The 26676-nt window shown below is 40.2% G+C and overlaps 1 protein-coding gene across 1 annotated transcript in view; it reads right to left on the bottom strand.

Annotated features, from left to right (window-relative positions):
- The window catches only part of MAP2K6 (mitogen-activated protein kinase kinase 6), a 141215-nt gene extending 114868 nt beyond the window's left edge, over positions 1–26347 (bottom strand). The window contains exon 1 of the mRNA XM_017950923.3: positions 26034–26347. Coding sequence (XP_017806412.1) covers positions 26034–26049 — 16 coding nt within the window. The 5' untranslated portion in view covers positions 26050–26347. The remainder of the gene's footprint in view (positions 1–26033) is intronic.
- Between the last annotated feature and the right edge of the window lie 329 nt (positions 26348–26676).

The raw sequence follows: 26676 nt of genomic DNA, 5'->3' as shown, positions 1-26676 counted from the left end.
TTAAGTAAGAATCAGATATCACAAAATGTCCAGATTTCAATCAAAAGTCACTTGTCATACCAAGAAATAAGAACATCTCCAACTGAATAAGAAAAACGATCAACATTGAAATGACACAGAAGTGAGAATTACCTGACAAGAATTTTAAGGCAGCCATCACAAAAATCCTTCAACAAGCATTTGAATATGCCTGAAACAAATGACAAGAGGACATCTCAGCAAAGAAATTGCATATATAAAGAAGAACCAAATGGAAAATTTAGAACTAGAAAAATGCAACAACCAAACTTGAAAAACTCAATGGATAGTTTCAAGAGCAGAATGGAAGATACAAAGCAGAGAATCAATAAACTTGAAGACAGATCAAGAGAAATTACTCAATTTGAAAAATAGAGAGAAAATAGACCTGAAAAAAAGAAAGAAAAAAAAAAAAACACATCTTCAGGGACATACGAAGCTGTAACAATAGATATAACATTCTGTGTCACTGAAATCTCAAAAGAAGAGAAAGAATTTGAGGCTGAAAAGTATTCAAAGAAATACAATCTTCATTGGTTAATTGAGGGACTAAACAATTTTTTTAAAAAATACAGTCACATCCCACATCATGACATTTCAGTTAATGACAGACTACATATACAATGGTGGCCCCATAAGAGTAAATGCCATATTTTTTACTATACCTATAGTCACATAACACATGAATGTAATGGCTGACATTTGAGAAAGGAATATATTACATGCACACACACATATATACACACTCACACATGTGCCCCTATGGATTCATGCTATGCAAACTCCAAATAGGATAAACTCAAAGAAATTTAATGAAAACATATCATAGTAACCAGAAAACTAAAGAAAAGAATCTTGAAAGTATCCAGAAAGAAACAGTGCATTATGTATCGGAGAAAAAAATAGAGTAACAATAGATTTCTAATCAGAAGCAATGGAGGCTAGAAGGATTCAGCACATTTTTCATGTGGGGAAAAAAAAAAAAACTGTCAACCCAGAATTCTATATCCAGAGAAAATATCCTTCAGAAATGAAGGAAAAATCAAGAAATTTTCAGATAAAGAACAACTCTGAGAATTTTTCACCAGCAGACCTACTCTTTAAAAAAAAATGGCTAAAAGAAGTTCTCTAAAGTGAAAAGAAATGATAAAAGAAGTCACAGGTGAGCTGTGAAAGCAATGTCAGTAGTACAGGGAAAGTAGATATCAGACTGTGAGATGTAGAACAGAATGGGTGGTATTGAAAAGGAAGAAGCCAGAGGAGACCACTGCAAGTCACAAGAGATGAGTTATAAGGGGTGAGGCTGGGGTAGGGATAGGGAAGCATGGCATACTCATTAGAAAGTACAGAGGGTTCAAGTCTAGGCCAGGCGTGGTGGCTCACGCTTGTAATCCCAGGACTTTGTGAGGCCAAGGCAGGCAGATCACCTAAGGTCAGGAGTTTGAGACCAGCCTGGCCAACACGGTGAAACCCTGTCTCTACTTAAAATACAAAAATTAGCCAGGTGTGGTGGTAGGTGCCTGTAATCCCAGCTACTCCAGAGGCTGAGGCAGTAGAATCACTTGAACCAAGGAGGTGGAAGTTTCAGTGAGCCGAGATTATGCCACTGCACTCCAGCCTGGGTGACAGAGCAAGACTCCATCTCAAAAAAAAAGGAAAAGAAAAAGAAAGAAAGAAAAAGAAAGAAAGAAAGAAAAAGAAAGAAAGAGAAAGAAAAAGAAAGAAAGAAAGAGAAAGAAAGAGAAAGAAAGAAAGAAAGAAAGAAAAGAAAAGAAAAGAAAAGAAAAGAAAAGAAAAGAAAAGAAAAGAAAAGAAAGAAAGGAAGGACGAACGGACGGACACAGGGTTCAAGTCTCTATTCAGCCTCTTTCCAACTGTATGCCCTTGTATAATTTCTTACCCTTTCCAAGTCTTGGTTTCCCCCCTTTTTAATGGTAATAATAGTAGCAACCTCGTAAAGCTATTATAAAATTTAAATGAGACAACACTTATACAGTATTTAGCACAGTGTCTGGTGTGTGAATGTAATGGCTCAAGAAATGCTATTCCTATTCTTAGTAGCTAAAGTAGCTATTTTAGCTAGAAGAGGAGCTGGCCTAAGGGAATGTTGTTCTCAGGAGGCAAACTTAATACCAAAAGAAAAGATGATTAGAAAAAGAAGGGAAGAAATCAAGAGGGCATACACAGAACAGGGTGGAGTGTGGTGTGGAGGAGATGGCTTTAGGTGCACAGAGCGCAAAGATATCATCAGACAAGAGAAGTAAAGTCCCTGTGATCAGAAAGATGTGTTCAAACTCTGGCACCACAACTTACTGACACATCCTAGAAAAGCAATTTGACCTTCCCAACCTTCAACTCTCTCATTCCAGAAATGGAAATAATAAGCCTGACCTTACATTTATCATCTCTGAACCTTCTTCACAACTCCATAGAATGCTGGAAATCTCAGGCATCTAATAAATGATAATATTGTTATTTCTCAGAATAGAGGAAATCGAGAATTGATGAAAGGACACATACAGAGAGAGAGATGGGAAGTCAGGGTATAGATGTATGGCTGGAGAGAAGGCATCTATTTTAGACAGACTCAACCTTTTTAAGAAAAGAGGCAAACTCAACTGTTGAGAATGAGAGAGGGCAGGGAGAGATGGAGACCTCATAGGAAAACAGAAGATGGAAGCAATTTTCTCTGCAATTCTCAGAACATTTAAGTTGAAAGGGACCTGAGGAATGACTTAATTCTTTCTCTGCCTTCATTTTATGAATGATAACAGGCAAATTTGTTCTTTAAAGGGCCAGACAGTAAATATTCAGAGCTTTTGAACCAAAGACTTTCTGTGCCAATAACTCAACCCTGTCATTGCAGTACAAACCCAGAGCTATGCAAGTAGCGCTGTGTACCAATAAAACTTTATCTATAGACACTGAAACTTAAACTCCATATAATTTTTCAGGTTCATAAAATATTCTTTTGACTTTTGTAAAGCATTTTAAAATGTATCAGCTGGGTGTGGTGGCTCATGCTTGCAATCCCAATACTTTGGGAGGCTAAGGTGGGACAATCTCTTGAGCCCAGGAGTTCAAGATCAGCCTGGGCAACACAGTAAGACCCCATTTCTACAAAAATAAAATAAAATAAAAATTAGCCTGATGTGGTGGTGCACCTGTAGTCCCAGCTACTTGGGAGGCTGAGGTGGTAGGATCACTTGAGCCTGGGAGGCCAAGTAAGGCAAGATGGTGCCACTGCATTACAGCCTGGGTGACGGAGCAAAACCACATCTCAAAAAGAAAAAAAAGAAAAGTATCAACAATTTTAGCTCAGAGGATGTAAAACAAAATGCGGAGATTCATAGTTTGCCAACTCCTACCATATAGTGATTACGAGCTCAGGCTAAAGAGTCAGACATGAGTTTGAATCTCTCCCTCACAATTCACTAAAATTTCAGCTAATGTATTTAGTCTTCTATGCCTTCCATATAATTTTTGTGAAGATTAAATGAGACAATGCATGTAAATGAGCTTCGCAGAAGGCCTGATAGAAAGCCAAACCCAAGGTAACCGAAACAACAAGCAGAAACATTTGGACCCAGGGAAATGCAGGCAACCCAATCAGTTAACATCTAAACCAGAATCAAAACCTGTGTGTCCATCTACTCAATGCAATGCTTTTTCCAGTCCCATAGCTATTGGTAGACTTAGCTTTACAACAAGTCAGCCATTCTTGTGGCACCAGAGAGTCTCCTGTCCCCCTCGGAAAAGTTTCCTCATCCCTGAGATTTCACTACATGAGCTACATGAGCAATGCACATTTCCCTGGATGACTTCTCAATTCACTTTCTATTAGCTACATTTCTGTGTAATTTATTGGCTACTTTTTCAGTGGCTCTCTAGATACTAGGTTTTCATAGGAAATATAAGGAGAAAAATGTGGTAAAGCAATGCAACAGAGTTATTATTCAGCTATAAAAGGAATGAACCACCGATACATGCCGCAACATGGATGAACCTTGAAGACTTTTTGCCAAGTGGTAGAAGTCACACACAAAAGGCCATACATTGTATAATTCCATTTATAGGAATATCTAGAATAGGTGAATCCAAAGAGTCAGAAAGCAGATTAGTGGTTTCCAGGGACTACAGGAAGAAGGGCTGAGGAGCGACAGCTTAATAAGTACAGGGCTTCCTTCTGTGATGATGATAGTGGTTTGGAATTAGATAGTGGTGATGATCGCACAACCTTGTGAATAAACAAAAGGCCACTGAATTGTACACTCTAAAATAATTAAAATGGTGAATTCTGCGTGATCTGTTTAACCACAATAAAAATCTATACATATACAGTTGGCCCTTGAACAACAAGGGTTTGAACCGCACGAGTCCATTTATACGTGGAATTTTTTTCAATAAAAGTTTCACCAAGTGTGTCTGCCTCTCCTACCTTCCTCTCCACCCCTGCCACCCCAAGACAGCAAAACCAACCCCTCTTGTTCCTCCTCCTCCTTAGCCTACTCAGTGTGAAGACAATGAGGATGAAAACCTTTATGATGATCCATTTCCACTTAGTAAATATATTTTCTCTTCCTGATGATTTTCTTAATATCATTTTCTTTTCTCTAGCTTAGGTTATTGTAATAACATAGTATATAATACATATAAGATACAAAATATATGTTAATCAGTTGTGTATGTTATTGGTAAGGCTTCTGGCCAACAGTAAGCTATTGATACTTAAGTTTTAGGGGGGCCAAAAATTATATACAGGCAGGTGTGGTGGCTCACACCCGTAATCCCAGCACTTTGGAATGCCAAGGCGGGAGGATCACCTGAGGTCAGGAGTTTGAGACCAGCCTGGCCGACATGGTGAAACCTCGTCTCTACTAAAAATAGAAATAAATTAGCCGGGCCCTGTGGCAAGAGCCTGTAGTCCCAGCTACTTGGGAGGCTGAGGCAGGAGAATCACTTGAACCCAGGAGATGGAGGCTGCAGTGAGCCGAGATCATACCACTGTACTCCAGCAACCTGGGTGACAGAGTGAGACAGTGTCAAAAAAAAAAAAAAAAAAAGAGAGAGAGAGAGAGAGAGAAAATTACATGCAAAGTTTCAGCGGCATGGGGGGCTCTGTGTCCATAATCCTCACGTTGTTCAGGGTCAACTATATTAAGAGGACGCATGAGGATTCTGCAGGTGTGACAAGATATTCTCCTATGAGAAGAAGGGAGAGGAAAGACTAGAAAAGGGAGGATGAATTTAGTAAAAACCAACTTAGTCCACTTCACAAATTTGCATAAGGCTTGCCCTGGATACTGATAAAAATAATTTATTTATTCTAAAGGTACTTGTTGACCACCTACTATGTGTCAGGCACCGAGCCTGAATCTGAGGATAAAACATTGTAAACAAGATAGAAAATTCTTAAAATTCTTTCCAAGGTGTAAATAACCAAAGCAAAAACTCCCATAAGGTATTTTTGTAAAACTATATAAAAAATATTTACTGTAAAATCACTATTATAAAACAAAAATAATTATAGTATTTCTTCATCAATCTTCATTTAACCCTGCCTATTAGCACATCCAACAGTGAGCGAAAGGAAGTAAAAGTTCTTTGGATCAAGTAAATCAATGGGCTGTGTTCTTGGAGGGGGAGGGATTAGGATGGCAGAAGCTCCAGGAAAAGGATGGAATTTAGATGAGATCTGTTAATTTACAAACTTGTTATCTTTCCAAAGTTAAATCTCTACAGAGGACAGAGAAGTGTGACAGCTGTTCACTTCTTTTAAAGTGTTGTTTGTAGTCTAACAATCTAATGCTGGCAGCACTTTTTTTTTTTTTATTTTAAATCAATTCCAAATGATTGGAATATATTTGAAATTATTGGTTTTTTGTCTGGGCACAGTGGCTCTTGCCTGTAATCCCAGCACTTTGGGAGGCCATGGAGGGCAGATCACCTGAAGTTAAAAGTTCAAGACCAGCCTGGCCAACATGGCAAAACCCTATCTCTACTAAAAATATAAAAATTAGCCGGGCGTGGTGGCAGGTGCCTGTAATTCCAGCTACTCAGGAGGCTGAGGCGGGAGAATCACTTGAACCCGGTGGAGATTGCAGTGAGCCGAGCTCGCGCCACTGCACTTCAGCCTGGGCGACAGAGCGAGACTCTGTCTCAAAAAAAAAAAAAAAAGAAAAGAAAAAATTCTTGAAAACTACACAATCTTTCTTAATCTTACATTCTACTATTTACAAGTCTTTCTTTTCTTCTTTTTTTTTTTTTTTTTTTTGAGACAGGGTCTCACTCTATCACCCAGGCTGGAGTGCAATGGCATCATCTCGGCTCACTGCCACCTCCACCTCCTAGGTTCAAGCAATTCTCCCGCCTCAGCCTCCTGAGTAGCTGGGACTACAGGCATGTGCCACCACACCCAGCTAATTTTTGTATTTTCAGTAGAGATGGGGTTTCACCATATTGGCCAGGCTGGTCTCGAACTCCTGACCTCATGATCCACCTGCCTCAGACTCCCAAAGTGCTGGGATTACAGGCTAAGCCACCACGCCTGGATGCATTTACAATTCTTATTCAAAGGTCATTCTTCCTCTATCTCCATTGTTTATCTTTTATTCCTAGCAGAGTGAAAATGGAAAAATGCATTTTGGAAAACAAACATGGGTCGGTTTTATATATAAATTCAGGTTACTATTAGAATATGGTTTAAGTAATTCATTTTTTCAAGCTTCTACCAAAAACAAAAGCATGGATGATTTCCTTGAGCCCAACTGGAGTGCAGGAAAGGTAAAATGTTTGAGATATTTCATCCGCTAGCATTCACCCGTCTTAATTTTACACTTTTGCTTTTGTACCATATCTCTGTATTCACATTTCTCAGCCTTAATGCATTTTCCTAATCAAATTAGGTAATTCTTTAAAATAATAGTATGTAGTGACCATCCAGTTACAAACGAAAAAACTGAGGCCCAAGGCAGTTAGAGGATGTGGATGAGATCACAGATCTTGTTAAAAATATAGATAACTAATTTTTTTCTCTGATTTGTTGCTAAGTTTGTTGCTAAGAACTATGCAAGGCTGTGGATACAGACTTTGGAAATTTCGAGAAAAAAAAAAGCAAGTGGAAAAATAAAAAATAATGTGAACTGCTTATGAAATGTGGAAGAGCCCATGTTAGGTGTGGCTTTGCATTTTATCATAGGCTCGGTGCATTTTCCTGCACTTTTGTAAGACTCTGGAACCCTGGAGCACTCTCCTGTTTCAGAGATTAAGACTGACTTCCAAAGGCCCAGAAACTCCAGCTCTAGAACACAGAGGCTGAGTTTTCTGTTCCGTAAAACCTCCAGAGTGGCAGGCACTCAAATGTGAGTGAGTAGCACTCGCATGACCTCATGGAAGAGGCCAGTGGGGAGGGCCAGCAAGCTCCCTGGTTCTTGGCAGGCAGGAATGTGAAGTTACTTAGCTAAAAAACAAAAAGCAAAGGGGAGACATGCTGTATGAATGAAAACCGTATAATCAGACCTCAAGGCATGCCCTGTTGAACAGGGGCAAGTGCAAGTTGGAGAAATGCCAACAAAATGTCATTATGAGTTGAGTCATCAAATGGGAGTTAAAGAAAACTACATTCAGTACTAATCAACCCGTGCAAACTCTCTTCTCTGTAAAGGTTGGTATCTTTTAGCGGTAGATTTGCCAAAGGAAAGCTCTTCAAAGCCAATTTGGCTATCCATTCCATTCTGAGCTCAGAATATTAACAAAAACCTGTTGCTAAGGGACATAGATGTATAGTTGAGTCTAAAATACAAAATGATGCTAATCTAGCTGCTGGAAGACACCCTCTCTCAGCAGCACTTCATAGTATATCGAAGTCAAGCAATGAATGCCTCCTCAACTGCAAGGCCTTCTGTACCCTGGCTCCTGTCTATTTCTTCTATCTCATCTCTCACGGGTCTGTATCTTCATATTAGAGTGATTTATATTCCTTTGGGTATATACCCAGTAACAGGATTGCTGGGTTAAATGGTATTTCTGGAGTAAAAACCAAGCTCTTAATGATTAATAGTATGTAACCTTATACAGAGTTTGTATTAAAAGAACGATGTAAAAAACCACAGGTCACAACACTACAAAGTTTCATTTAAATATCAGTCTAACCAGCCATATCCGTTCCTTTCATTTGCTTAATGCATTTCCTTTCAGTCTGTGTATGATATCTGCCATTTGACTGTTCCTTCTGTGACCCCTACCCAGATAACCTGGATCTACAGCACCTCCAAGTGGGTAGTGAGCCATGGGGTAACACCTCACATGCACAGGGGTGAACACCTGACTCAGATCCAGCCAATCCGGCAGTCACTCCTCATCACATTATCCCATTTTTCTCTTTTTTAATGAAAGATACAGAATGTAATCTCAGACCAGAAAGTGTAAGTAGCCAAAATATGGTGGGTACTGAAACAACTACACATCATACAGATGCAAGAAACAACTGAAACAACTACGTATCATATAGATGCAAGGAAGTCACAGGAAGGTGAGTCTTTTAAACTATGTGCATGTTGATTGATGAGTGAGCAAAAAGCCTGGTCCACAAGGAAGGCAGAAAGCAGATAAGACCCTCAGAGAAAAGCTGAATGAGGGGCCCTGCAAAAGGAGGGGATAGACTGGATAAAGAAAGAGGGAGGGAGTCAGAGAATGCATTACTTAGCTCCTACCAGGCCCAGCTGTACCTCCTGCAACTGGATTCCATGAAATTCTCCTTAACGCAGACTCTTAAGGTAAAACAAAACACACATAAATACACAAACACATGCACTTACTTGTAATCACACTCCAGATATATTTATATCCATCCTTCCTGGGTCACAGGCATCTTTCCATTAATGGTACTGCCCTCTCCTCACAACCTATTACATCAAGTGAGTATTTGATAACTTAAGCTATCCCCTTACTATTATAATTGTTATATATAAGATATAATTATATGTATAATATACAATATAGTATAATTGTATATTATACAATATAGTATAATTGTATACTATATTGCATATAATATAATTGTATATAATTGTATATTATACAATAAGAGTGTTTCTATTTTTCACTGTTTGGACACAGCAGTGGTATAGAAAGAAGCATGAACTTTAGTATTTAAATAAAATAGATTCAAATCCCAGCTCTGCACCCATTAACCATATAATCTGAGACAAGTTATTCACCAAAGTTGCAACTTCCTCCTTTGTAAAAAGGAGATAAATATTGCCTACTGCCCAGGTTTTGAGAAGGATTAGACCTAATTAGTAAAGTGCTTATCACAAAGCCTTGCACACAGTTGGCACTCAATAATCACTTTTATAGACTAGATTCTCATAAATAAAAATGCTGGATCAAAGGGTATGAAAATTGTCCAGGTTCTTGATACGGGCCAAACGCTTTCCCAAAGACTGAGTGAGTGGCTCTACATCGCCCTGATACATTTTTAGAACACAATAGCAGAATAACCCTTCCTCAAGCACTCGCGTTTCTTCTATCCAGCTTTGCCGTGAATGGAGAAGTCTAGAGCTCAGGGTTCCTTGCTCACGTTAGACTGCGTGCTCCCTCTAACCTGAGAGAGAAACCAGTAGCTGCTTTCTGTCTTAAATGAAGTGGCTTGACAGTCCAGCTGATTCACGGCTTCCTGTTTTCCTCTGACTCCATTGGTCCCACTTAGAGAGTTATGTACAGGTACTCAGCATGGAAGATAAGTCTGGGCTTGTTTGAAACAAGCCCCAAACTAGTTTCTGTTGCTCTTTTTCTGTGTCCTTCTACACCCTACCTATTCAGGCTTCTTATGAGTGCATCTTCACATAATAGCCGGATGAACAAAAATTGCTGCTCAAGCTGAAAGAAACAGAGATGTATACTCATTTCTTACAGCAGAACTAATATGGAATAAAAACTTACATGATTGCCTGATTCTGCAGCTTAGTTTCTTGAATCGTTTCACTCTCTGATTCCTGGTTTCCAATTGGCTTCTCTATTTTATTCTTCCTTTCTTTTTTTCTTTCTTTCTCTTTTTTTTTTTTTTTTTTTTTTTTTTTTTTGATAAGAGTTTCGCTCTATCACCTAGGCTGGAGTGAAGTGGCACGATCTTGGCTCACTGCAACCTCCACCTCCCAGGTTCAAGCAATTCTCATGCCTCAGCCTCCTGAGTAGCTGAGATTACAGGCATGTACCACCATGCCTGGCTAATTTTCTTTTTTAATATATTTTTAGTAGAGATGGGGTTTCACCATCGTGGCCAGGCTGGTCTCGAACTCCTGACCTCAAGTGATCCACCTGCCTCAGCCTCCCAAAGTGCTGGGATTATAGGCATGAGCCACTGTGCCCAGCCTGTTTTACTATGTCTTTCTTCCCCTTCCACGTTGACTCATCTAATTCTTGACTTTCTGCTGAGGCTCTGCTGCTCACCTGTTCTTTTGTTATTTGGATCACCCGTCCCATGACTATCCCCCCACCCAGCTCCAAGGGATGCCCAGGCCCCAGCCTCACCTTCCTGTGACTTTCTCTGGGTTGCCCACCTGGCCCCCACACTTGAAGCCTGCTGCCATCGACACCCCAGCAGGATAATCGGATGGATGATGGACATCAGTTCTCAGCTGGAAAAGTTCCTTTCCACTGACCTGACCCCCAACCACCTCACACAACACGCCTAACAATTTCTTTCCTTAGTGTCCTTTCTTACTGAAACAGCTCCTGATATTTTACTCATAATTTTATACTAAAGGTACCCAGATCACATAAAGAAAATAAAGCTGCATATTAGCTCTAGGAAATATACACATAGTTGAAAAGACCTTTGTTAATAATCAATATTGCAAGAGCTTTGTAACACATGAATACTTTGTTTTTTTTAAGACTTATAGGCCGTATCTAAAAATAAGCTTTGCCATGACTTGGTTCTTTCTCTCTCTCTCTCTCTCTCTCTCTCTCTCCTTTTAGAGGCAAGGTCTTACCCTGTTGCCCAGGCTGGAGTGCAGTGGAATGATCACTACAAACTTGAACTCTTGGGCTCAAGTGATCCTCCCACCTTAGCCTCCCAAGCATCTAGGACCACAGGCAAGCACCACCATACCCAGCGAATTTTTCTTTTTTTTTTTTTTTTCACTTTTTATAGAGACAAAGTCTCACTATGTTGCCCAGGCTGGTCTCAAAACTAGCCTCAAGTGATCCTTCTGTCTCAGCCTCCAGCCTGACTGGGGTTTACAGGCATGAGCCACCAGCCCAGCCCACTCTCTCCCTCTGAAGCTTTGTCCCAATAGGACTAGGACCATTTGTTACAATGGGAAGGATGACGCTTCCTCCCAACCACCAAGTCCTGTCCCTGTATCTACACATCAAAGCTGCCTGTGACAACCACAGAGAGTGTTGTGTAGGTCTCATTACCACTAAACACAAATTCAGTTTTGGAAATCAATACAACAACATGTGGGGGGTGTGTGTGTGTGTGTGTGTGTGTGTGTGTGCTCTGATTTAACATACCCCGGTTTAGAACCATCCAGTCTGTCATCAACAATTAAAAAAAAAAACAGAAGAAAGGGCAGGTAGTCTGTCCGTTCAAGGACCAGATGGGAAGTCTCTTGTTTTACTTCCTTATTCTCCTGAGAACCACACTGCAAGTTCTGCTCTACCAACTTAAGGTCCTTCCTCTACCAACAGACTCCTGATCTTTCCAGGCTGAGTTATGCACCCGCCTTCTTCGGTATCCTACCCATATCTTATACCAGAGAACTTACATGCATTTCACACAGAGTATCATTAGTTTACTGACCATGTTTGCCTGCCATGTTACAGGTTGAACTATGTCCTCCTAATATTAATATACTGAAGTCCTAACCCTCAGCATCTCTGAATGGGACCTTACTTGATGACAGATGATGTTATACTGGAGTGGGGTGGGCCCTGACTTTAATATGACCGGCTTCCTTATAAAAAGGGGAAATTTGGATACAGACACAGACAGGCAGAATGCCATGTGAGCATGAAGGCAAAGTCTGGGCTATGAGTATACGAGGGAAGAAATGCAGAGATTGCCAGCAAACACCAGAAGCCAGGGAAGAAGCACAAAACATTTTTCCTCATGGCCTTCAGAAGGAACCAACCCTGCTGCCATCTTGATCTTGGACCTCTGGCCTCCAGAACTGCAAGACAATTAATTTCTGTGGTTTAAGCCACCCAATTGGTGGTACTTTGTTACAGTAACTCTAGCAAACATATACATCCCACTTGAATATGAGCTTCTTGAGGGTAGTTAGAGGATTCTATTCATTTTTGTATCAATCTAGCACAGAGTGAGGTACAGATAATTTATTTGGTTGTTCCATTATGCTTGTTAAATGCAACCAAGAAACAGCTAGTCCTCCACGTCCCATGTCTTGCTCAACGCTGACTAGCTCTCCTGTCCTTAGATAGGGTTATATCGAAAAGAAAGAATGAAACTCGGGATGGAAAACAATTATTCTAGACTGAACATATCAAAATTTCTCAATCCCATTCTTAAACCAATTTCAGAATTAAATCTGCAGTTTTTTCCCTCTACTTTCCTTACAAAAATAGCGGCTCATTCAGGAACAAAGTCCCAAGCAAGAAGACTTTGCAGGCCACTTGAATGAGATGATATGGCTGGCAGGTCTTCTACCTGGCTGGGTCATATGTTGTCTTTAACCGCACAGCAAAGTGAGGCCAAAACTGCCCTGTGGCTTGCATGAATCTGACTAGGGGTGACTCAGTTCACCTCCTTCACACTGTACTGACTCTGTTTGAATGGAGTTATTGAGGCCGGGCACGGTGGCTCAAGCCTGTAATCCCAGCACTTTGGGAGGCCGAGACGGGCGGATCACAAGGTCAGGAGATCGAGAGCATCCTGGCTAACCCGGTGAAACCCCGTCTCTACTAAAAAATACAAAAAACTAGCCGGGAGAGGTGGCGGGTGCCGGTAGTCCCAGCTACTCGGGAGGCTGAGGCAGGAGAATGGCATAAACCCGGGAGGCGGAGCTTGCGGTGAGCTGAGATCCGGGCAGGGAACCCCGCCCTGGGCGCAACCCCGGGGGGCCGAACAAAAAAAAAAAAAAAAAAAAAAAAAAGAATGGAGTTATTGAGGGAAAGAAGGTGATTAAGTGCTAGGTTCACAGAGAAACAGCCCGCTGTGAGCCCCAGAGCTATATGTCACTCTGTTTTTGAAACCAAAATAAAAGAAAAAATTTACTTAATCTATTAATTGTATTAAATATATTTATCTTTTATCCTATATTTTTATCTTTCTTTTTATTTTTATATGTTTATCTTTTTATCTCTTAGAACTGTATTTTTCTGAAATTAAAAATAGAAAATAAATTATGAACTCTCTTGCTAATATCCAATATCATGCTTGACAAAGTCAATTTGGTAATACAAAGAACTTTCCAGAACACTATTTTATTTGAGGTAAATAGAATGAGAATTCAAAAGTACACTGAACAGGTTTCCTTCTCTTACACTGATTTCAGATGATTCGAAAAAAGCAAAAAGAAATGGAAAAGGCAGGTTGGCAAGTTAGCAGGTTATAAAAAATGAAAATTACAGCTGTGGCCAAGCTCTGGAAAATATTCCCTGACCCAGCTAGACGTTGATTATTGAACCAACAGCTTGCTTATATAATTACAGTGTGTCTATAAACCTGGTTGATATGATATACTTGTTTAACTATTAACCTCTAGATTTCCTGGAGTTTCCAGAATCCAAAAAACACCTAAAAGTATGAGATATTATATATTCCATTTATTCACCTATTGCAATCACAAGCAATAGCTACAGTATTAATCTTGGTAAGAAAAAGGAAGTTCTTAGAAAACACAAGTAAGGTCTCTTGAGCTTCAGATATTTTGCTGGGGCATTTTCTTTCTTTCTTTCTTTCTTTTAAATCCTTCTAAAGAATTGCTCTATTTTATTGTTCTATTGCGCCACTGGATACTAGAAGTCAAGAGTCCTTCCTGTACCTACGTTGGATCTAATTTCCTCACCGATTCTAAAAATCACATTGATACTTCCACACCTGTCAACATTTTCCTGATCTCTCTCTTATTCATAGGACTTTCCAACTCAATAGTACCTCTTTTAAGCTAATCTAGGATTCCGGTTTAGATTCTACACATTTTTGTGCTTTTCTTACCTCCTCCTAGACAATAAGCTCTTTAAGGGCTGGAAGGAAAAGAAGAGTGAAGCAAATGTATGTTTATAGAGAGAGTACTATAGCAAAGTACCTCAAACATAAAGTGCACTCAATAAATATTTGTTGAATAAATGAATGCCAAGCACTGGCCAAAGCATATTGCATATATGACCTTGCTTAATCTTCATAAAGACCTCATGAATGAGTGTCAGTCTTTTTATTTAGAAGGTGAGGAAACTGAAGCTAGAGGTTAAGTAGATTTTCCAAGGCTACATGGCTAATCAGTGGAAGAGTTAGCTCAAATGTATTTCTATTTCCACCCAGCATGATATCTTAAACATAACAATAGACTAAAAAAATGTATTGGTTGAGCCAGGAACAGTGGCACTGCCTGTAATCCCAGCTACACAAGAGGATGTTTGAGCTCAAGAGTTGAGGTCAGACTCGGCCACATAGAAGACCCTAAATGAAAAAAATCAAAACAAACAAACAAACAAACTGTGTTGAATTGATCTAAACAAACTCCTCATCCAAGTTCTCTTTGTAGGTATGTCCAGAGTTTTTGGTATTTTTTTTTTTAAATGGCAAAGGTGTTTAGGGTACAGGAAGAGGCAAATAAACTGTGAAGACTGCCTCACAAGGTTTACAAATATCACAAAAAGGTTATCTCTGCATTTACGTCAAAATAATTTCCATACTCTTAACTATTCTGTTCCCACTGAGTCTTCAGATTCTAGCCCTACACTTACGGCTAACTCCTCTCATCCCATTTGAAATTGGAGGAGGGAGAATACAGGAAGGGAACAAATAACTTGTCACTCAACAACCAGACCATCTATTTCCACAGCTTCGGCATGGGATCTTGAAAAACAACTGAGGCATAGGTATAGCTGTTCTGCTTTGGCTGGAGAGAAAGCTGAGAAAGAATTCATTGGTTTAGGCCGGGTGCGGCGGCTCATGCTTGTAATCCCAGCACTTTGGGAGGCTGAGGCAGGCGAATCATGAGGTCAGGAGTTCGAGATGAGCCTAGCTAACACAGTGAAGCCCCGTCTCTACTAAAAATACAAAAAGTAGCTGGGCGTGGTGGTGGGCACCTGTAATCCCAGCTACTTGGGAGGCTGAGGCAGGAAAATCTCTTGAACCCGGAAAGCAGAGGTTGCAGTGAGCTGAGATCACACCACTGTACTCCAGCCTGGGTGACGGAGCAAGACATCATCTCAAAAAAAAAAAAAAAAAGAATTCATGGGTTTAAAAGGAAATTCATTTCCATCCCCATCTATCTCCTCTGCCACAAAAACAGGCAATTCCAGTTTCCTCCACTCTGTCCAGGACAAGAGGAAAACACTGGAGATGTGGGTTCATTCATCATTTCAAGGAAATTGCACTTGTTACATTTACATAGAAACCACCAGGAAGAAAAGAAGTCACTAAGCCAAAAAGGGGCTGCAGAATCCCCACACTTAGGTATGCTGCCACATTGACCACGTTCTAGTTACTGTTTTAATATTGATTTAACTTAGATGTGTAAGGAAACACACAAGGTTTGAGTCGGCTTAGTTTCTGTGTGATACAACCTATAGAACAGCAAATGGAAGCAATATTTGTTACCTACATTTTAACATAACATTCCTGTATATCCAGACCAGTAACTCTCAGTGGGCAAACTGTAATCAGCCTCCTTCAACCAATGGGCAGTTTCTACTTGGAACTCAACCATAAGAGTCAAAATGAGTCAGACTCTGTACTCTGTGATCAAAAGACATATAAAGGGACATGTCAAAAAGAACCTATAAATAGCTAGACACAGGTCAGCCCTTCTTAATTACCATACTTGGCCCTGGTATGCCCAAATCTATCCAAATTCCTACAGAATACATTCGTTTTTCTTTCTCCAACCATGTCTTTTGTGTAATGGGTTTCATACCTTCATTTTGGAGTGACATCTCAAGCGGGGTAGCCAGGAGCTCAGGTGCTGAGGTCAGACAGACCTTGACTAAAAAGCTTCTGCTCTGCCACTCTCGGTTTGGTAACTGAGGCAAGTTCTTAACCTCTCTGACCTCAGTTTGCTGGTCTACAAAATGGGATATCACCTCACTGATCCATAGTGAGAGTAAATGATATAATTCACATTCATCACTAAGCACAGTATCTGGAGCACAGAAAGAATCACAGCAGTGATACCATCTGGGATGGTAGAAATTAGCACTTTTTTGTACGTGACTTAAATTTACATCATTCTGGATGTGGTGAACAAATCCGGGCTCATTCTACCAAAGCTCTCCTCTGTCTACATGGAGCTTTCACCTCCCTTCATTTTCAGACCCTCTATCATCCACGATTTAAGTGACTCTGAGCACAAAGAATATTCATCTTCAAAAGAAAATTGCCCACCCAGGGCTAGGGGGTTAATGTAAGAAAACAGCTCTAAACTTTGCAGGAGATGATAACTGGAAATCTCTCTAGTACCATGTAGGGAGGCTTTCACATTTACACAAAAGAAATGATGGAACCTCTGAGCTGGGTCCTGACGATAACCAACAAGCCAGGCAATGGTAGTAGCAGGAGCGTTATTTTTGGTCTCTTAGGTCAGTGCAAAAGTAATTGTGGTTTTTGCCATGAAAAGTGATGGCAAAAAACAATATTACTTTTGCACCAACCTAATACTTTCTAAAGAAATGTGGGATCAATAGGGAGAGAATGAAGAGTCTGAGGGAAGAATGAATAAACAGCATCTCATCGAAGGGAAGAAAAAAAGAAAAGAAATATAAAGCAAACAGGAAGAACACAACTAAGGGCAAAAGACCCCAGGACGGGCAAAAGGAGACGGGTAACTTAGTTCAGAGGAAATGAGCAATGACCTACAATTCTTATAACTAGGAGAGACACCACTCAGACATTTCCTGTGGGCTGGGCCCAAGAGGTCTCTGGCTGAGCAGCAGACCAGTAGTTATCCAGGTTAACAACTTCCAATTAAAGTCAGAGAGGAATGTTTTCTGGGAGCTCTGTCATGAAGAGACCCCAGTATTGATTGAATAAAGTCATAAAGGGCAGGGTCAACAAACATTTTCTGCAAGGGACCAGATAGTAAACATTTTTGGCTTAGTGGGACATAGGGGCTCTGGTGCAACTACTCAACAACAGCTGTAGAACAAAGAGCAGCCATGGAAAACATACAAATGAATGACCATGACTGTGTTCCAATATAACTTTGTTTGTGGATGCTGAATTTGAATTTTGTATCATTTTCATGTGCCATAAACATTGATTTTGATTTTTTTTTCAATCATTTAAAAATGGGAAAACCATCTTCACTCACGGGCTGTCCTTAAAAACAGCTGAGGCTTGGCCGGGCGCGGTGGCTCACGCCTGTAACCCCAGCACTTTGGGAGGCTGAGGCGGGTGGATCACGAGGTCAAGAGATCGAGATCATCCTGCCCAACATGGTGAAATCCCATCTCTACTAAAAACACAAAACATTAGCTAGGCGTGGTGGTGCACACCTGTAATCTCAGCTACTCGGGAGGCTGAGGCAGGAGGATCACTTGAACCCGGGAGGTGGCGATTGTAGTGAGCCAGGATCGCGCCATTGCACTCCCAGTTGGGCAACAAGAGCGAAACTCCATCTCAAAAAGACAAAAAAAAAAAAAAACCAGCTGAAGCTAGATTTGGCCCAGGAGCTGCAGTTTGCTGCAGGGGCCCTCCAGTCAGACATCCATCCTGCCTCTGCCACTGACTGGCTATCCAGCCACAGGCAAATCGGTTTCTTCACTCGTAAATTACGGATAATAACATCACCTTTCTCCATGGTATTTATGGGACATCCCAAATCATACTACCTGAAAAGTAACTGGCTTAGGGTAAGTGATGATGACAACAGCCTTGGGAGTGGTACAGGGAGGGGTCGTGATCAGCAGCTCCATCTGGGGCTAATGATCTGTCTGAAGAAGACTGATCTCAAGGATCTGACTTAAGGAGGGATGTACAGACCAGAAACTAAAACAGATGACAGGGATGCTGCAAATGCTTATTTAATGCTTCAACTCAGAGTCGAGTTGACTAAATTACGATGATTTGGCCGGGTGTGGTGGCTCATGCCTGTAATCCCAGCACTTCGGGAGGCCGAGGCAGGTGGATCACCTGAAGTCAGGAGTTCGGGACCAGCCTGGCCAACATGATGAATCTCTATCTCTACTAAAAATACAAAAATTAGCCAGGTGTAGTGCGGGCGCCTGTAATCCCAGCTACTCTGGAGGCTGAGGCAGGAGAATTGCTTGAAACTGGGAGTCAGAAGTTGCAGTGAGCTGAGGTTGCACCACTGCACTCCAATCTGGGCAACAGAGTGAGACTCCATCTCAAAAACAAAAACAAAAAATTACGATGATTTCTGATAGACTTCATTGTATAACCTGAATATCCTCCTCAACTCAGAAAGGAGATTAGGGACTACACACTGAACCGCATGGGCCAACTCAGGACGACCATCAAAGGAGACAGAGTGGGGAACAAGCCAGGGAGGAAGGGGCTGGGCAGAGGCAGTGGAGGTGGTCAAGGAGGAAGTGAAGAATCATTTCACTTGGAGGTGATCCTCGCGGAGTTCCCTGTTTTGTTACGGGGCAGCCAGCTGTTAAAAACACTGTCTCTGGGCCAGGCGCCGTGGCTCACGCCTGTAATCGCAGCACTTTGGGAGGCCGAGGTGGGCGGATCACGAGGTCAGGAGATCGAGACCATCCTGGCTAACACAGTGGAACCCCGTCTCTAGCAAAAATACAAAAAAAATTAGCCGGGCGTGGTGGGGGGCGCCTGCAGTCCCAGCTACTCGGGAGGCTGAGGCAGGAGAATGGCGTGAACCTGGGAGGCAGAGTTTGCAGTGAGCCGAGATCGCACCACTGCACTCCAGCTTGGGCAACAGAGTGAGACTCTGTCTCAAAAAACAAACAAACAAACAAAAAACATTGTCTCTGACAATCCTTCGGAGGCCTCATAGACTTAAAAATCAGCTCCTAAAACCAGCACAGGATGGAGAAATTCACTTCAATTCTATTGGATGGGATTCTTTGGACAATTCATCTTAGTTCCTCATATTTTTTAAAAAGAAAGTTAGCAGACAATCGTGCAACTTTTAAATCTGTTCAGAAGGCTTAGGTAGGAGAAATGACACTTCACCAGCCATTATAAGTTGCTTTTCATGCTGTTCTTGCAACTTCCAAATAATTAAGCAAATACATAATGGGAATATCAGTGCAAACAAAGAAGAAGCACAAGAAGAAAATTGCATTATAATTTAATTACCCAAATATTTCATAAAACTTAGGAGCAAATGAGAGCTTATCCTTACTGATGAAAAATACTTTCATTGTCGGACATTTTTTGAGCACCTATTATTGATAAGCACAACGCTATAAGAGTCAGAGATATAAAGATATATAAGAAGAGGTTTAGTTACCCAGCAAGAGCTTTCAGACAAGACAGTCCATAAAAGGCAAACAACCATTACAGTGGTTAAAACTTGCAGCTGTACAATGTAGGCACTGGGAATCAAAATGAGAGCATTTGCAAAATATCCTTTGGCAGAGAACTGGTAAGAAACCCCACCATCATGATTCACATGTCACCATTTCTTGGACACAGAAAAATAACCCCTGCTGAGTATACAATCGGCTCCCCCTTGCCAGCCTGCTCCCCACAAAAACAAGCAAAGCTAAAAATGCGAAATATACGAAACATTCTGAAGAAAAAAAATATTTTATCAATGTGGATTACTAGTGTCCGTGTGTGGTTTAGTGAAAAGAACTTACGGACAGAGAATCTGTAGATCTAACTTTTACCTGTGACTCTACCTCTACTGTCTTCAGGAAAGTCACTCACTTCCAAGGCCTCAGTTAGCTTATTTGTAAAATGAGGTGATTGGACTATAAAACGTTCATGGCTCTAAATTCTATCACTTAATATCAGGATGCATAAATAGGCACATTTACGAAGGCTATGTTAAGGATATGTTAAGTCTGATTGACTTATATTACTTGTGAGGTCATTAAAATTGATTCTTAACAAGAATCTTAAAAGATTCTGGACTGAATTCTTTTAACAAATCTAAGAAATTTAAGTCAATCACCTTTTGTGATCAGGCATTGCACACGAAGCTAAAAGAAAAATCAGATTGAATTTCTCTGCAACAATGCATATAACACAACCAGGTGCTATGTAAGAATTATTTATAAAACTAAAGAAAAACTAATTTTGCCTGAAAAGAGAACTGAAAATGCAGGAATGCCCAAAAGTAAGCTATTTCTCAGACTGGAATTTAATCAGATCACTACATTTTTCTTATTATTTTCATATAGGTCTGGATAGCTACAGACTACATAAACAAAATGAGTTTATAAACTATGTGATAGCCGCTTAAGACATTAGGTTAAAATTAAAATTAGAGCTCATCAAGGAATTAAATTGTTCAGATACACAGAATCCAACTTTCAATCCATGATTACCTAACCTCTATAATATTGCTATTTTCTGGCTAACTTTGAAAATAATTTGATCCCCAAATTAATTATTATTATTATTATTTTTTTCTTGAGATGAAGTCTGGCTCCATCGCCCAGGCTGGAGTGCAGTGGCACGATCTCTGCTCACTGCAACCTCCGCCTCCCAGGCTCAAGTGATTCTCCTGCCTCAGCCTCCCAAGAAGCTGGGATTATAGGCATGCACCACCACGCCTGGCTAATTTTTGTATTTTTAGTGAAGACAGGGTTTCACCATGTTGGCCAGGCTGGTCTCGAACTCCTGACCTCAGGTGATCCACTTGCCTTGGCCTTCCAAAGTGGGGTTACAGGCGTAAGCCACTGCACCTGGCCACCCAAATTAAAATTTTAAGGATATATTTCATGAGAGAAAAAGAAATTTGGGCACACGAAACATAAAGGTCAAAAAAAAGTGAGAAATGCAACTGCCCTATCACTAATGACATTAGAGTAGAATATTAATAGCTTTCATCAAACTGCCGAAGACTTTTTTAAATTGTTATAACCAGGATGAAGAAAGGTACCATCTTCCTGAAAAGCAATTTATTTGGCAATATTTACCATAATGCTTGAAAGGAGAGAATGGGCACATCTAAATATTATTGGTAGAGGGCCGGGCGCGGTGGCTCAAGCCTGTAATCCCAGCACTTTGGGAGGCCAAGACTGGCGGATCACGAGGTCAGGAGATCAAGACCATCCTGGCTAACACGGTGAAACCCCGTCTCTACTAAAAGATACAAAAACATAGCCGGGCAAGGTGGTGGGCGCCTGTAGTCCCAGCTACTCGGGAGGCTGAGGCAGGAGAATGGCGTGAACCTGGAGGCGGAGCTTGCAGTGAGCTGAGATCCGGCCACTGCACTCCAGCCTGGGTGACAGAGCGAGAGTCCGCCTCAAAAAAAAAAGAAAAAAAAAAAAATATTATTGGTAGAAATGAGAATTAGTGCTACCTCTATGGAGGGCAATTTAGCAATATATCTATACATGCCCTTTGACCCAGGACTTCCACTTCTAGGAATCATCCTAAAGAAATAATTGGACAAATGTATAAAGATGTATGTTCCAGGTATTCTTTACAGTACTGTGTATAGAGGTGCAAAAAAATGGAAACTATTTGAAAACTCAATGTGACATTAAGTAAACGGCTACATTCTTACAAATTAAAATATGCAGTCATTAAAAAGTAGGTCACCTTATGTGTACTACTACAGAAGGATATCCAAGATATATGGTAGAGTATAAAAAAGCAAGTTACAAAATACAATATATAGTGTGTAAAATAACATGTGCATACAAATGTGGAGATAGTACCCAAAAAACTAACAGTAATTAGCTCTGGCTGGTATGACTTTGAGTGAGTTTTATATTCTTATTGTGAATTTATCTTTGGTTTGAATTTTTTGATTGGCATATGTCTTCTTTTTTTTTTTTTTTTTGCAATAATAAAAAGCTATTTTCAGAAGGAAGAAAAGAGAATGGAGAGTGAAGAAGAACTGGACATTCATAGCCTGTGGTTTTGCTCCCTGGAATTTAATCTAAGGGCATAGTATGCATGATAATGTATGAACTGGTATGCCCATCATGGAAATATTCGTAATAGTGAAAGTTAATAAACATTGTGATTCTATTTAAATAAATACAATGGAAGAGGATACTATGAACGTAGAAATATATAAACTTGGGAATATTTTGCCATATATTGGTAAGTGAAACAAGAGGTAACGAAATAGACTTAGTTTTACAAATATTTTGGATGCCTCATACACATAGATAGAAAAAAAAGTCCAAAAGAATAAATGCCAAATGTAGGGATGCAGTAACTAGTCATTCTTATGTTTCCTGTTCTATGAAATGCTTCTATAATGAACAAGGGTTATTTATGAAATTTCTTTTAAGTTTTAAAAATATTCCTTGTAGATCTTTCAGATTTTAAAATACTGGAGAGTCATCAAAGTAACACTAATCCGTGAAAAACAAAGACAAGAGAATCTCAACTCTTTTCTCCAACATTAAATTTATCACCCAGAGACCCCTGAAGCCCCCTACAGTTAACATGCCACATGCTCTAAAAAACTGAACGCAATACTAATACAAAGCAAGCTCAGGAAACCCAAGGTACCTATTCTGATTTTGTGTCCTGAGATGTACGGGGTTATAAAACATACTGGCTCAGATTACAGGCTAAGCATGACAAGTCCGTCTGGTACAACCTAACAAAGGAATTTATAGAGAACAAGAAATTTACACATTCCATTTCCCAGGGTGGAATGAATTACAGACGCAAAGAACCGCAGTAGAGTTCAGACCTTTCCTACCACTCTGCTATATGCTTCTGAATTGTGCCTCATAGGCATTTCTTACATGATTTACTTATTGCTCTCTACAACAAAAATCAACTAGTATTTTTTAAAGGTGAATAGGAGGAGAAGTGAGAAAAGTGTATTTTAACTGGGTCAAACTTTTTGTATATTTTCAGGTGAACTGGGGGATGCCAGATCTCCCTAACTCCCTCTTTCTCTCCCTCCCTCCGAAGATCATTATGGCTGATAACAATAGTTTTTCTCTCCCGGGTAGTGTAGATGACACATTTTTCCTGTAGCTTGTCTTCCTGTAGTGTGCAGGAATTCCTGCACTTTCTGGGTGCCCTTCCTGTTAACTTACATTTCAGATTTCCTCAAAAGGCATTCTACTGCTTTAATATTTGAAAAATGTCACCTCAACCCCAGACAGCTAATATAAACAAGCTGAAAAGCATACCACCTAAAGTTACAACTGTGGAAAACAAAATTTCTTTTTAAGAAATTCTTTCTCGGAATCTCACTGTTGGTAAGGCTGCAGAGCAGTCACCCAGTCCTTCCAGCTTCCAGGAAGTCTGTAATTCCTTTGCCTCTGCTGTGCCTTAAATTAGAGGTCTGTTAAACCGAATTATAGTCATCTAGAAAGTTCGTAAAGGTCCTTGAATTGAACATGTGGTTAAATTCTTCAACACTATGAGATTGTATCCACCTTTCACTTTTCCTCCCATTTCTTTGGTTAGAATATTAAAAAGAAGTTTGGTACTGCAGAAAGTATTTTGGCCATTTGAGAATAGTGTAGCTGAATAAGGCCAATTTCACATTTAAAGTCCAGGCCAAGGCGGCTGGCTCATTTGCCATTTCTAAAATGATCACCCACTTCTTTCTACCAATAATTTTCCTTTTGGACAAGAACCCCATGTTCATTCCAGATGTACTTTCCAAGCAGAATCCAATTAAGAAAACTCATCTGGGTAAATGGGAATGGATTTGAAGGACCACCAGTACCTGACCCATTGAAAACACATCCACAGGGAAGAGTGCAGTGCTAATACCTCCTTTGGCTTCTCAACTCAAAAACGGGCTCTACTAAGAGGGAGCTATGTTCACAGTGAGTCCAAAAATATGCACAAAGGAGCCTGATTTAGTTTAGATCCTAAAGTCCAAAGATAAGATCACAGTAAACACCACCTTCTTCATAAACCTTCCTGACTATCCCCCAAATAGATAAATCACTTCCATTTTAAAACTCCAATAGCACCATTTCTCTTCAATACCTGTCCTGTTCTCTTGTATTATAATGATTTCCTTACATTTTTGTTTTCACCAACCTGAAGGAGAAACTTCATTTTAAATATTCTTGTGTGTCCCCAGATCATGTGCACACATACACACACAATACATACATACACATGCATATATATACACACATACGTATGTATATACATGCATATTGCAATATGTTACATATGTATTAAACTGAATTGAATGAATGAGCGAATGTTTACCAAATACAAAGTAACTAAATGCCATCTCTTTAATACAGCAAAGCATGGACTGCCTCTTCTGAACTATTATTTCTCTACTCCATAAAGAGATTTTAGGTTTTCCCTATTTAAGGAACATCTCCACCTGATATGTCAATTCCTAGGTTCTTCAGCACTCTTAACTTTTCAGATTTCCATTCTCCCCTAATACTCAAAGAAAAGTAGAGCGCTACTTGGAATGCTTAACATTATTACTTCCTTCTTGGGCTGCTGAGATATAGGACTCTCATCAGGTAGAATTAAAAAGCGGTGCAACAACTCCCCACATACCCTCCCAAAAAAGTGGCAAAAAGCTTATTAGACCCTTTAATTTCACCATGTCTTACTCAAATAGTGTCCCGGGTAGCCTAATTCAATAGTATCTAACACCTCTCTTCATCATTCCATACTTTCTCATATGGCATATGCTTTCTCTATGGTAAAGAAACAATTGTTCTGAAACAAGTGACTTGGGGTCCCAGGGGTACCTGACGGCACCCAGTCTGCTCCTTGATGTCATATCAGGAATTTTTTTAAATCCCCTTCCCAGGGTGACATTAAGCCTGCAAAATGCAACTGTGTTTAAAAACAAAAATTAAGAAAAGAAAATAAAAGAACATAAAGAAAACAACCATAACGTGAACTTCTGACCTATTATAGCCGACTAAACACACGAAGTTACATACTTAAAATATTTCATTATGGTTGTCAATGAAACAGTGCAGTCCCTTCACACTGCTGTCATGCTTAAAAGTACAGTTTTACCTCCAATATTTTTCCCCAAGATGCAAAGCATCTCCCAAATGGGCAGACATAAAACATTTAGGTCTTCACTGCTGCTTCTAAATTTTGCGAGCCAATAAGCAATTGGTGTAAAGTGCAAAATCTCAGAAGAGCAAGACTTGTCTGCTTTTTCGTGATATGCTGTTATTCACCCTTCACCTTTACTTCCTTTAAAAATCAAAAGTTCTCTAATGTTCAAGGCGATATCAATGGGAAATTTAGCTAAATACTGGCACCGCAATGGTCTATTCCCCAAAGAATATAAGATTACATTAATTTCCTAGTAGTTTAACTCAAGTTTTACCTTTCATCTTCACCTATAGAGTTTTTAAAACTTTCTATTCCTGTTGCATACAAAATTACTTATAATATGTGTGCATAGTAAAGAATTTTACAATTATATAAAGCCTTGCACATTTAGACGCTACCAACCTGCTCTGTCTCTCCTGACTGTGCAAAAGGCAAAAAGAGCTCAGTAATCCTAGCAGAAGAATGCAAATAACGTCAATGCACAGCTGAACTGCAAGCCCTGCCTTACAGGAACTCTCTGTGTCTGCAAAAAAAGACACATACTAAACAGGAAATGCAACTGAGCTGTGGAAAACCTCAAACTTAAAAATGCAATCGCCAGGCGAAAATTGCATCCATGCATTCATAAATGCATGCACAACCCTTTGCATTTTTGCAACTAATGCAAATAGCCTCTTACCTTTCGACTGAGACATTTTCCCCTTTCCTTTGATGGGGGAGGGGAGCACAAAAGACTTTGCCTTGCTTCTCTTCTGTAGCTAGTTTTGCAACAAAGATGCAAGCTGCAGGCGTGCAATCTTCATGCAAGTGGAGTTTCTCTTGACCGATGCAGCAGATGGACTTTCAGGGAATCAAGATGGAAATGCACACCTTGCAAAACAGACTGGAAAGTGATTTTTCCCCCAGTTGCAACGTTAGGGAAGGCTGTGCTGCAGCTACATGATGGGCCAGGGCTGGCAGCTAAAAGCTCCAAACTTGGAACTGAGTATCTTAGTGCGCAGACGTCCTTCCTGCGAAGGGCGCGAAGGCTGCTGGGTAATGTAGTTCCCGGCGGAGTCCACGGGGCTCTGATTTAAGGAAACGTGGTCGCCTCGGTCGCTGAGCGAGATAACTGGGTGCGACAAAGATTGCGTCCAGATAAACAAGTCAGACACACTCAGTACAGTGATGGGTGAGAAGCGGCAAGGCCAAGAAGGAGCGGCAGTTTTATTCTCGAAAGCCTCTGAAACAACAGCTAAAGAATATTAGATTAGCTAAAGAGCTTTTGGCTTGTCTAGAAGGTCTGTTTGGGAGTTTTGTGTGTTGATTTTGCAGCTGAGCAC

Source organism: Papio anubis, chromosome 17, assembly GCF_008728515.1.
Source record: "Papio anubis isolate 15944 chromosome 17, Panubis1.0, whole genome shotgun sequence".
Taxonomy (NCBI): Eukaryota; Metazoa; Chordata; class Mammalia; order Primates; family Cercopithecidae; genus Papio; species Papio anubis.
The sequence above is the reverse complement of the archived record's forward strand: the minus strand, read 5'-3'. Positions and strand labels throughout refer to the sequence as shown.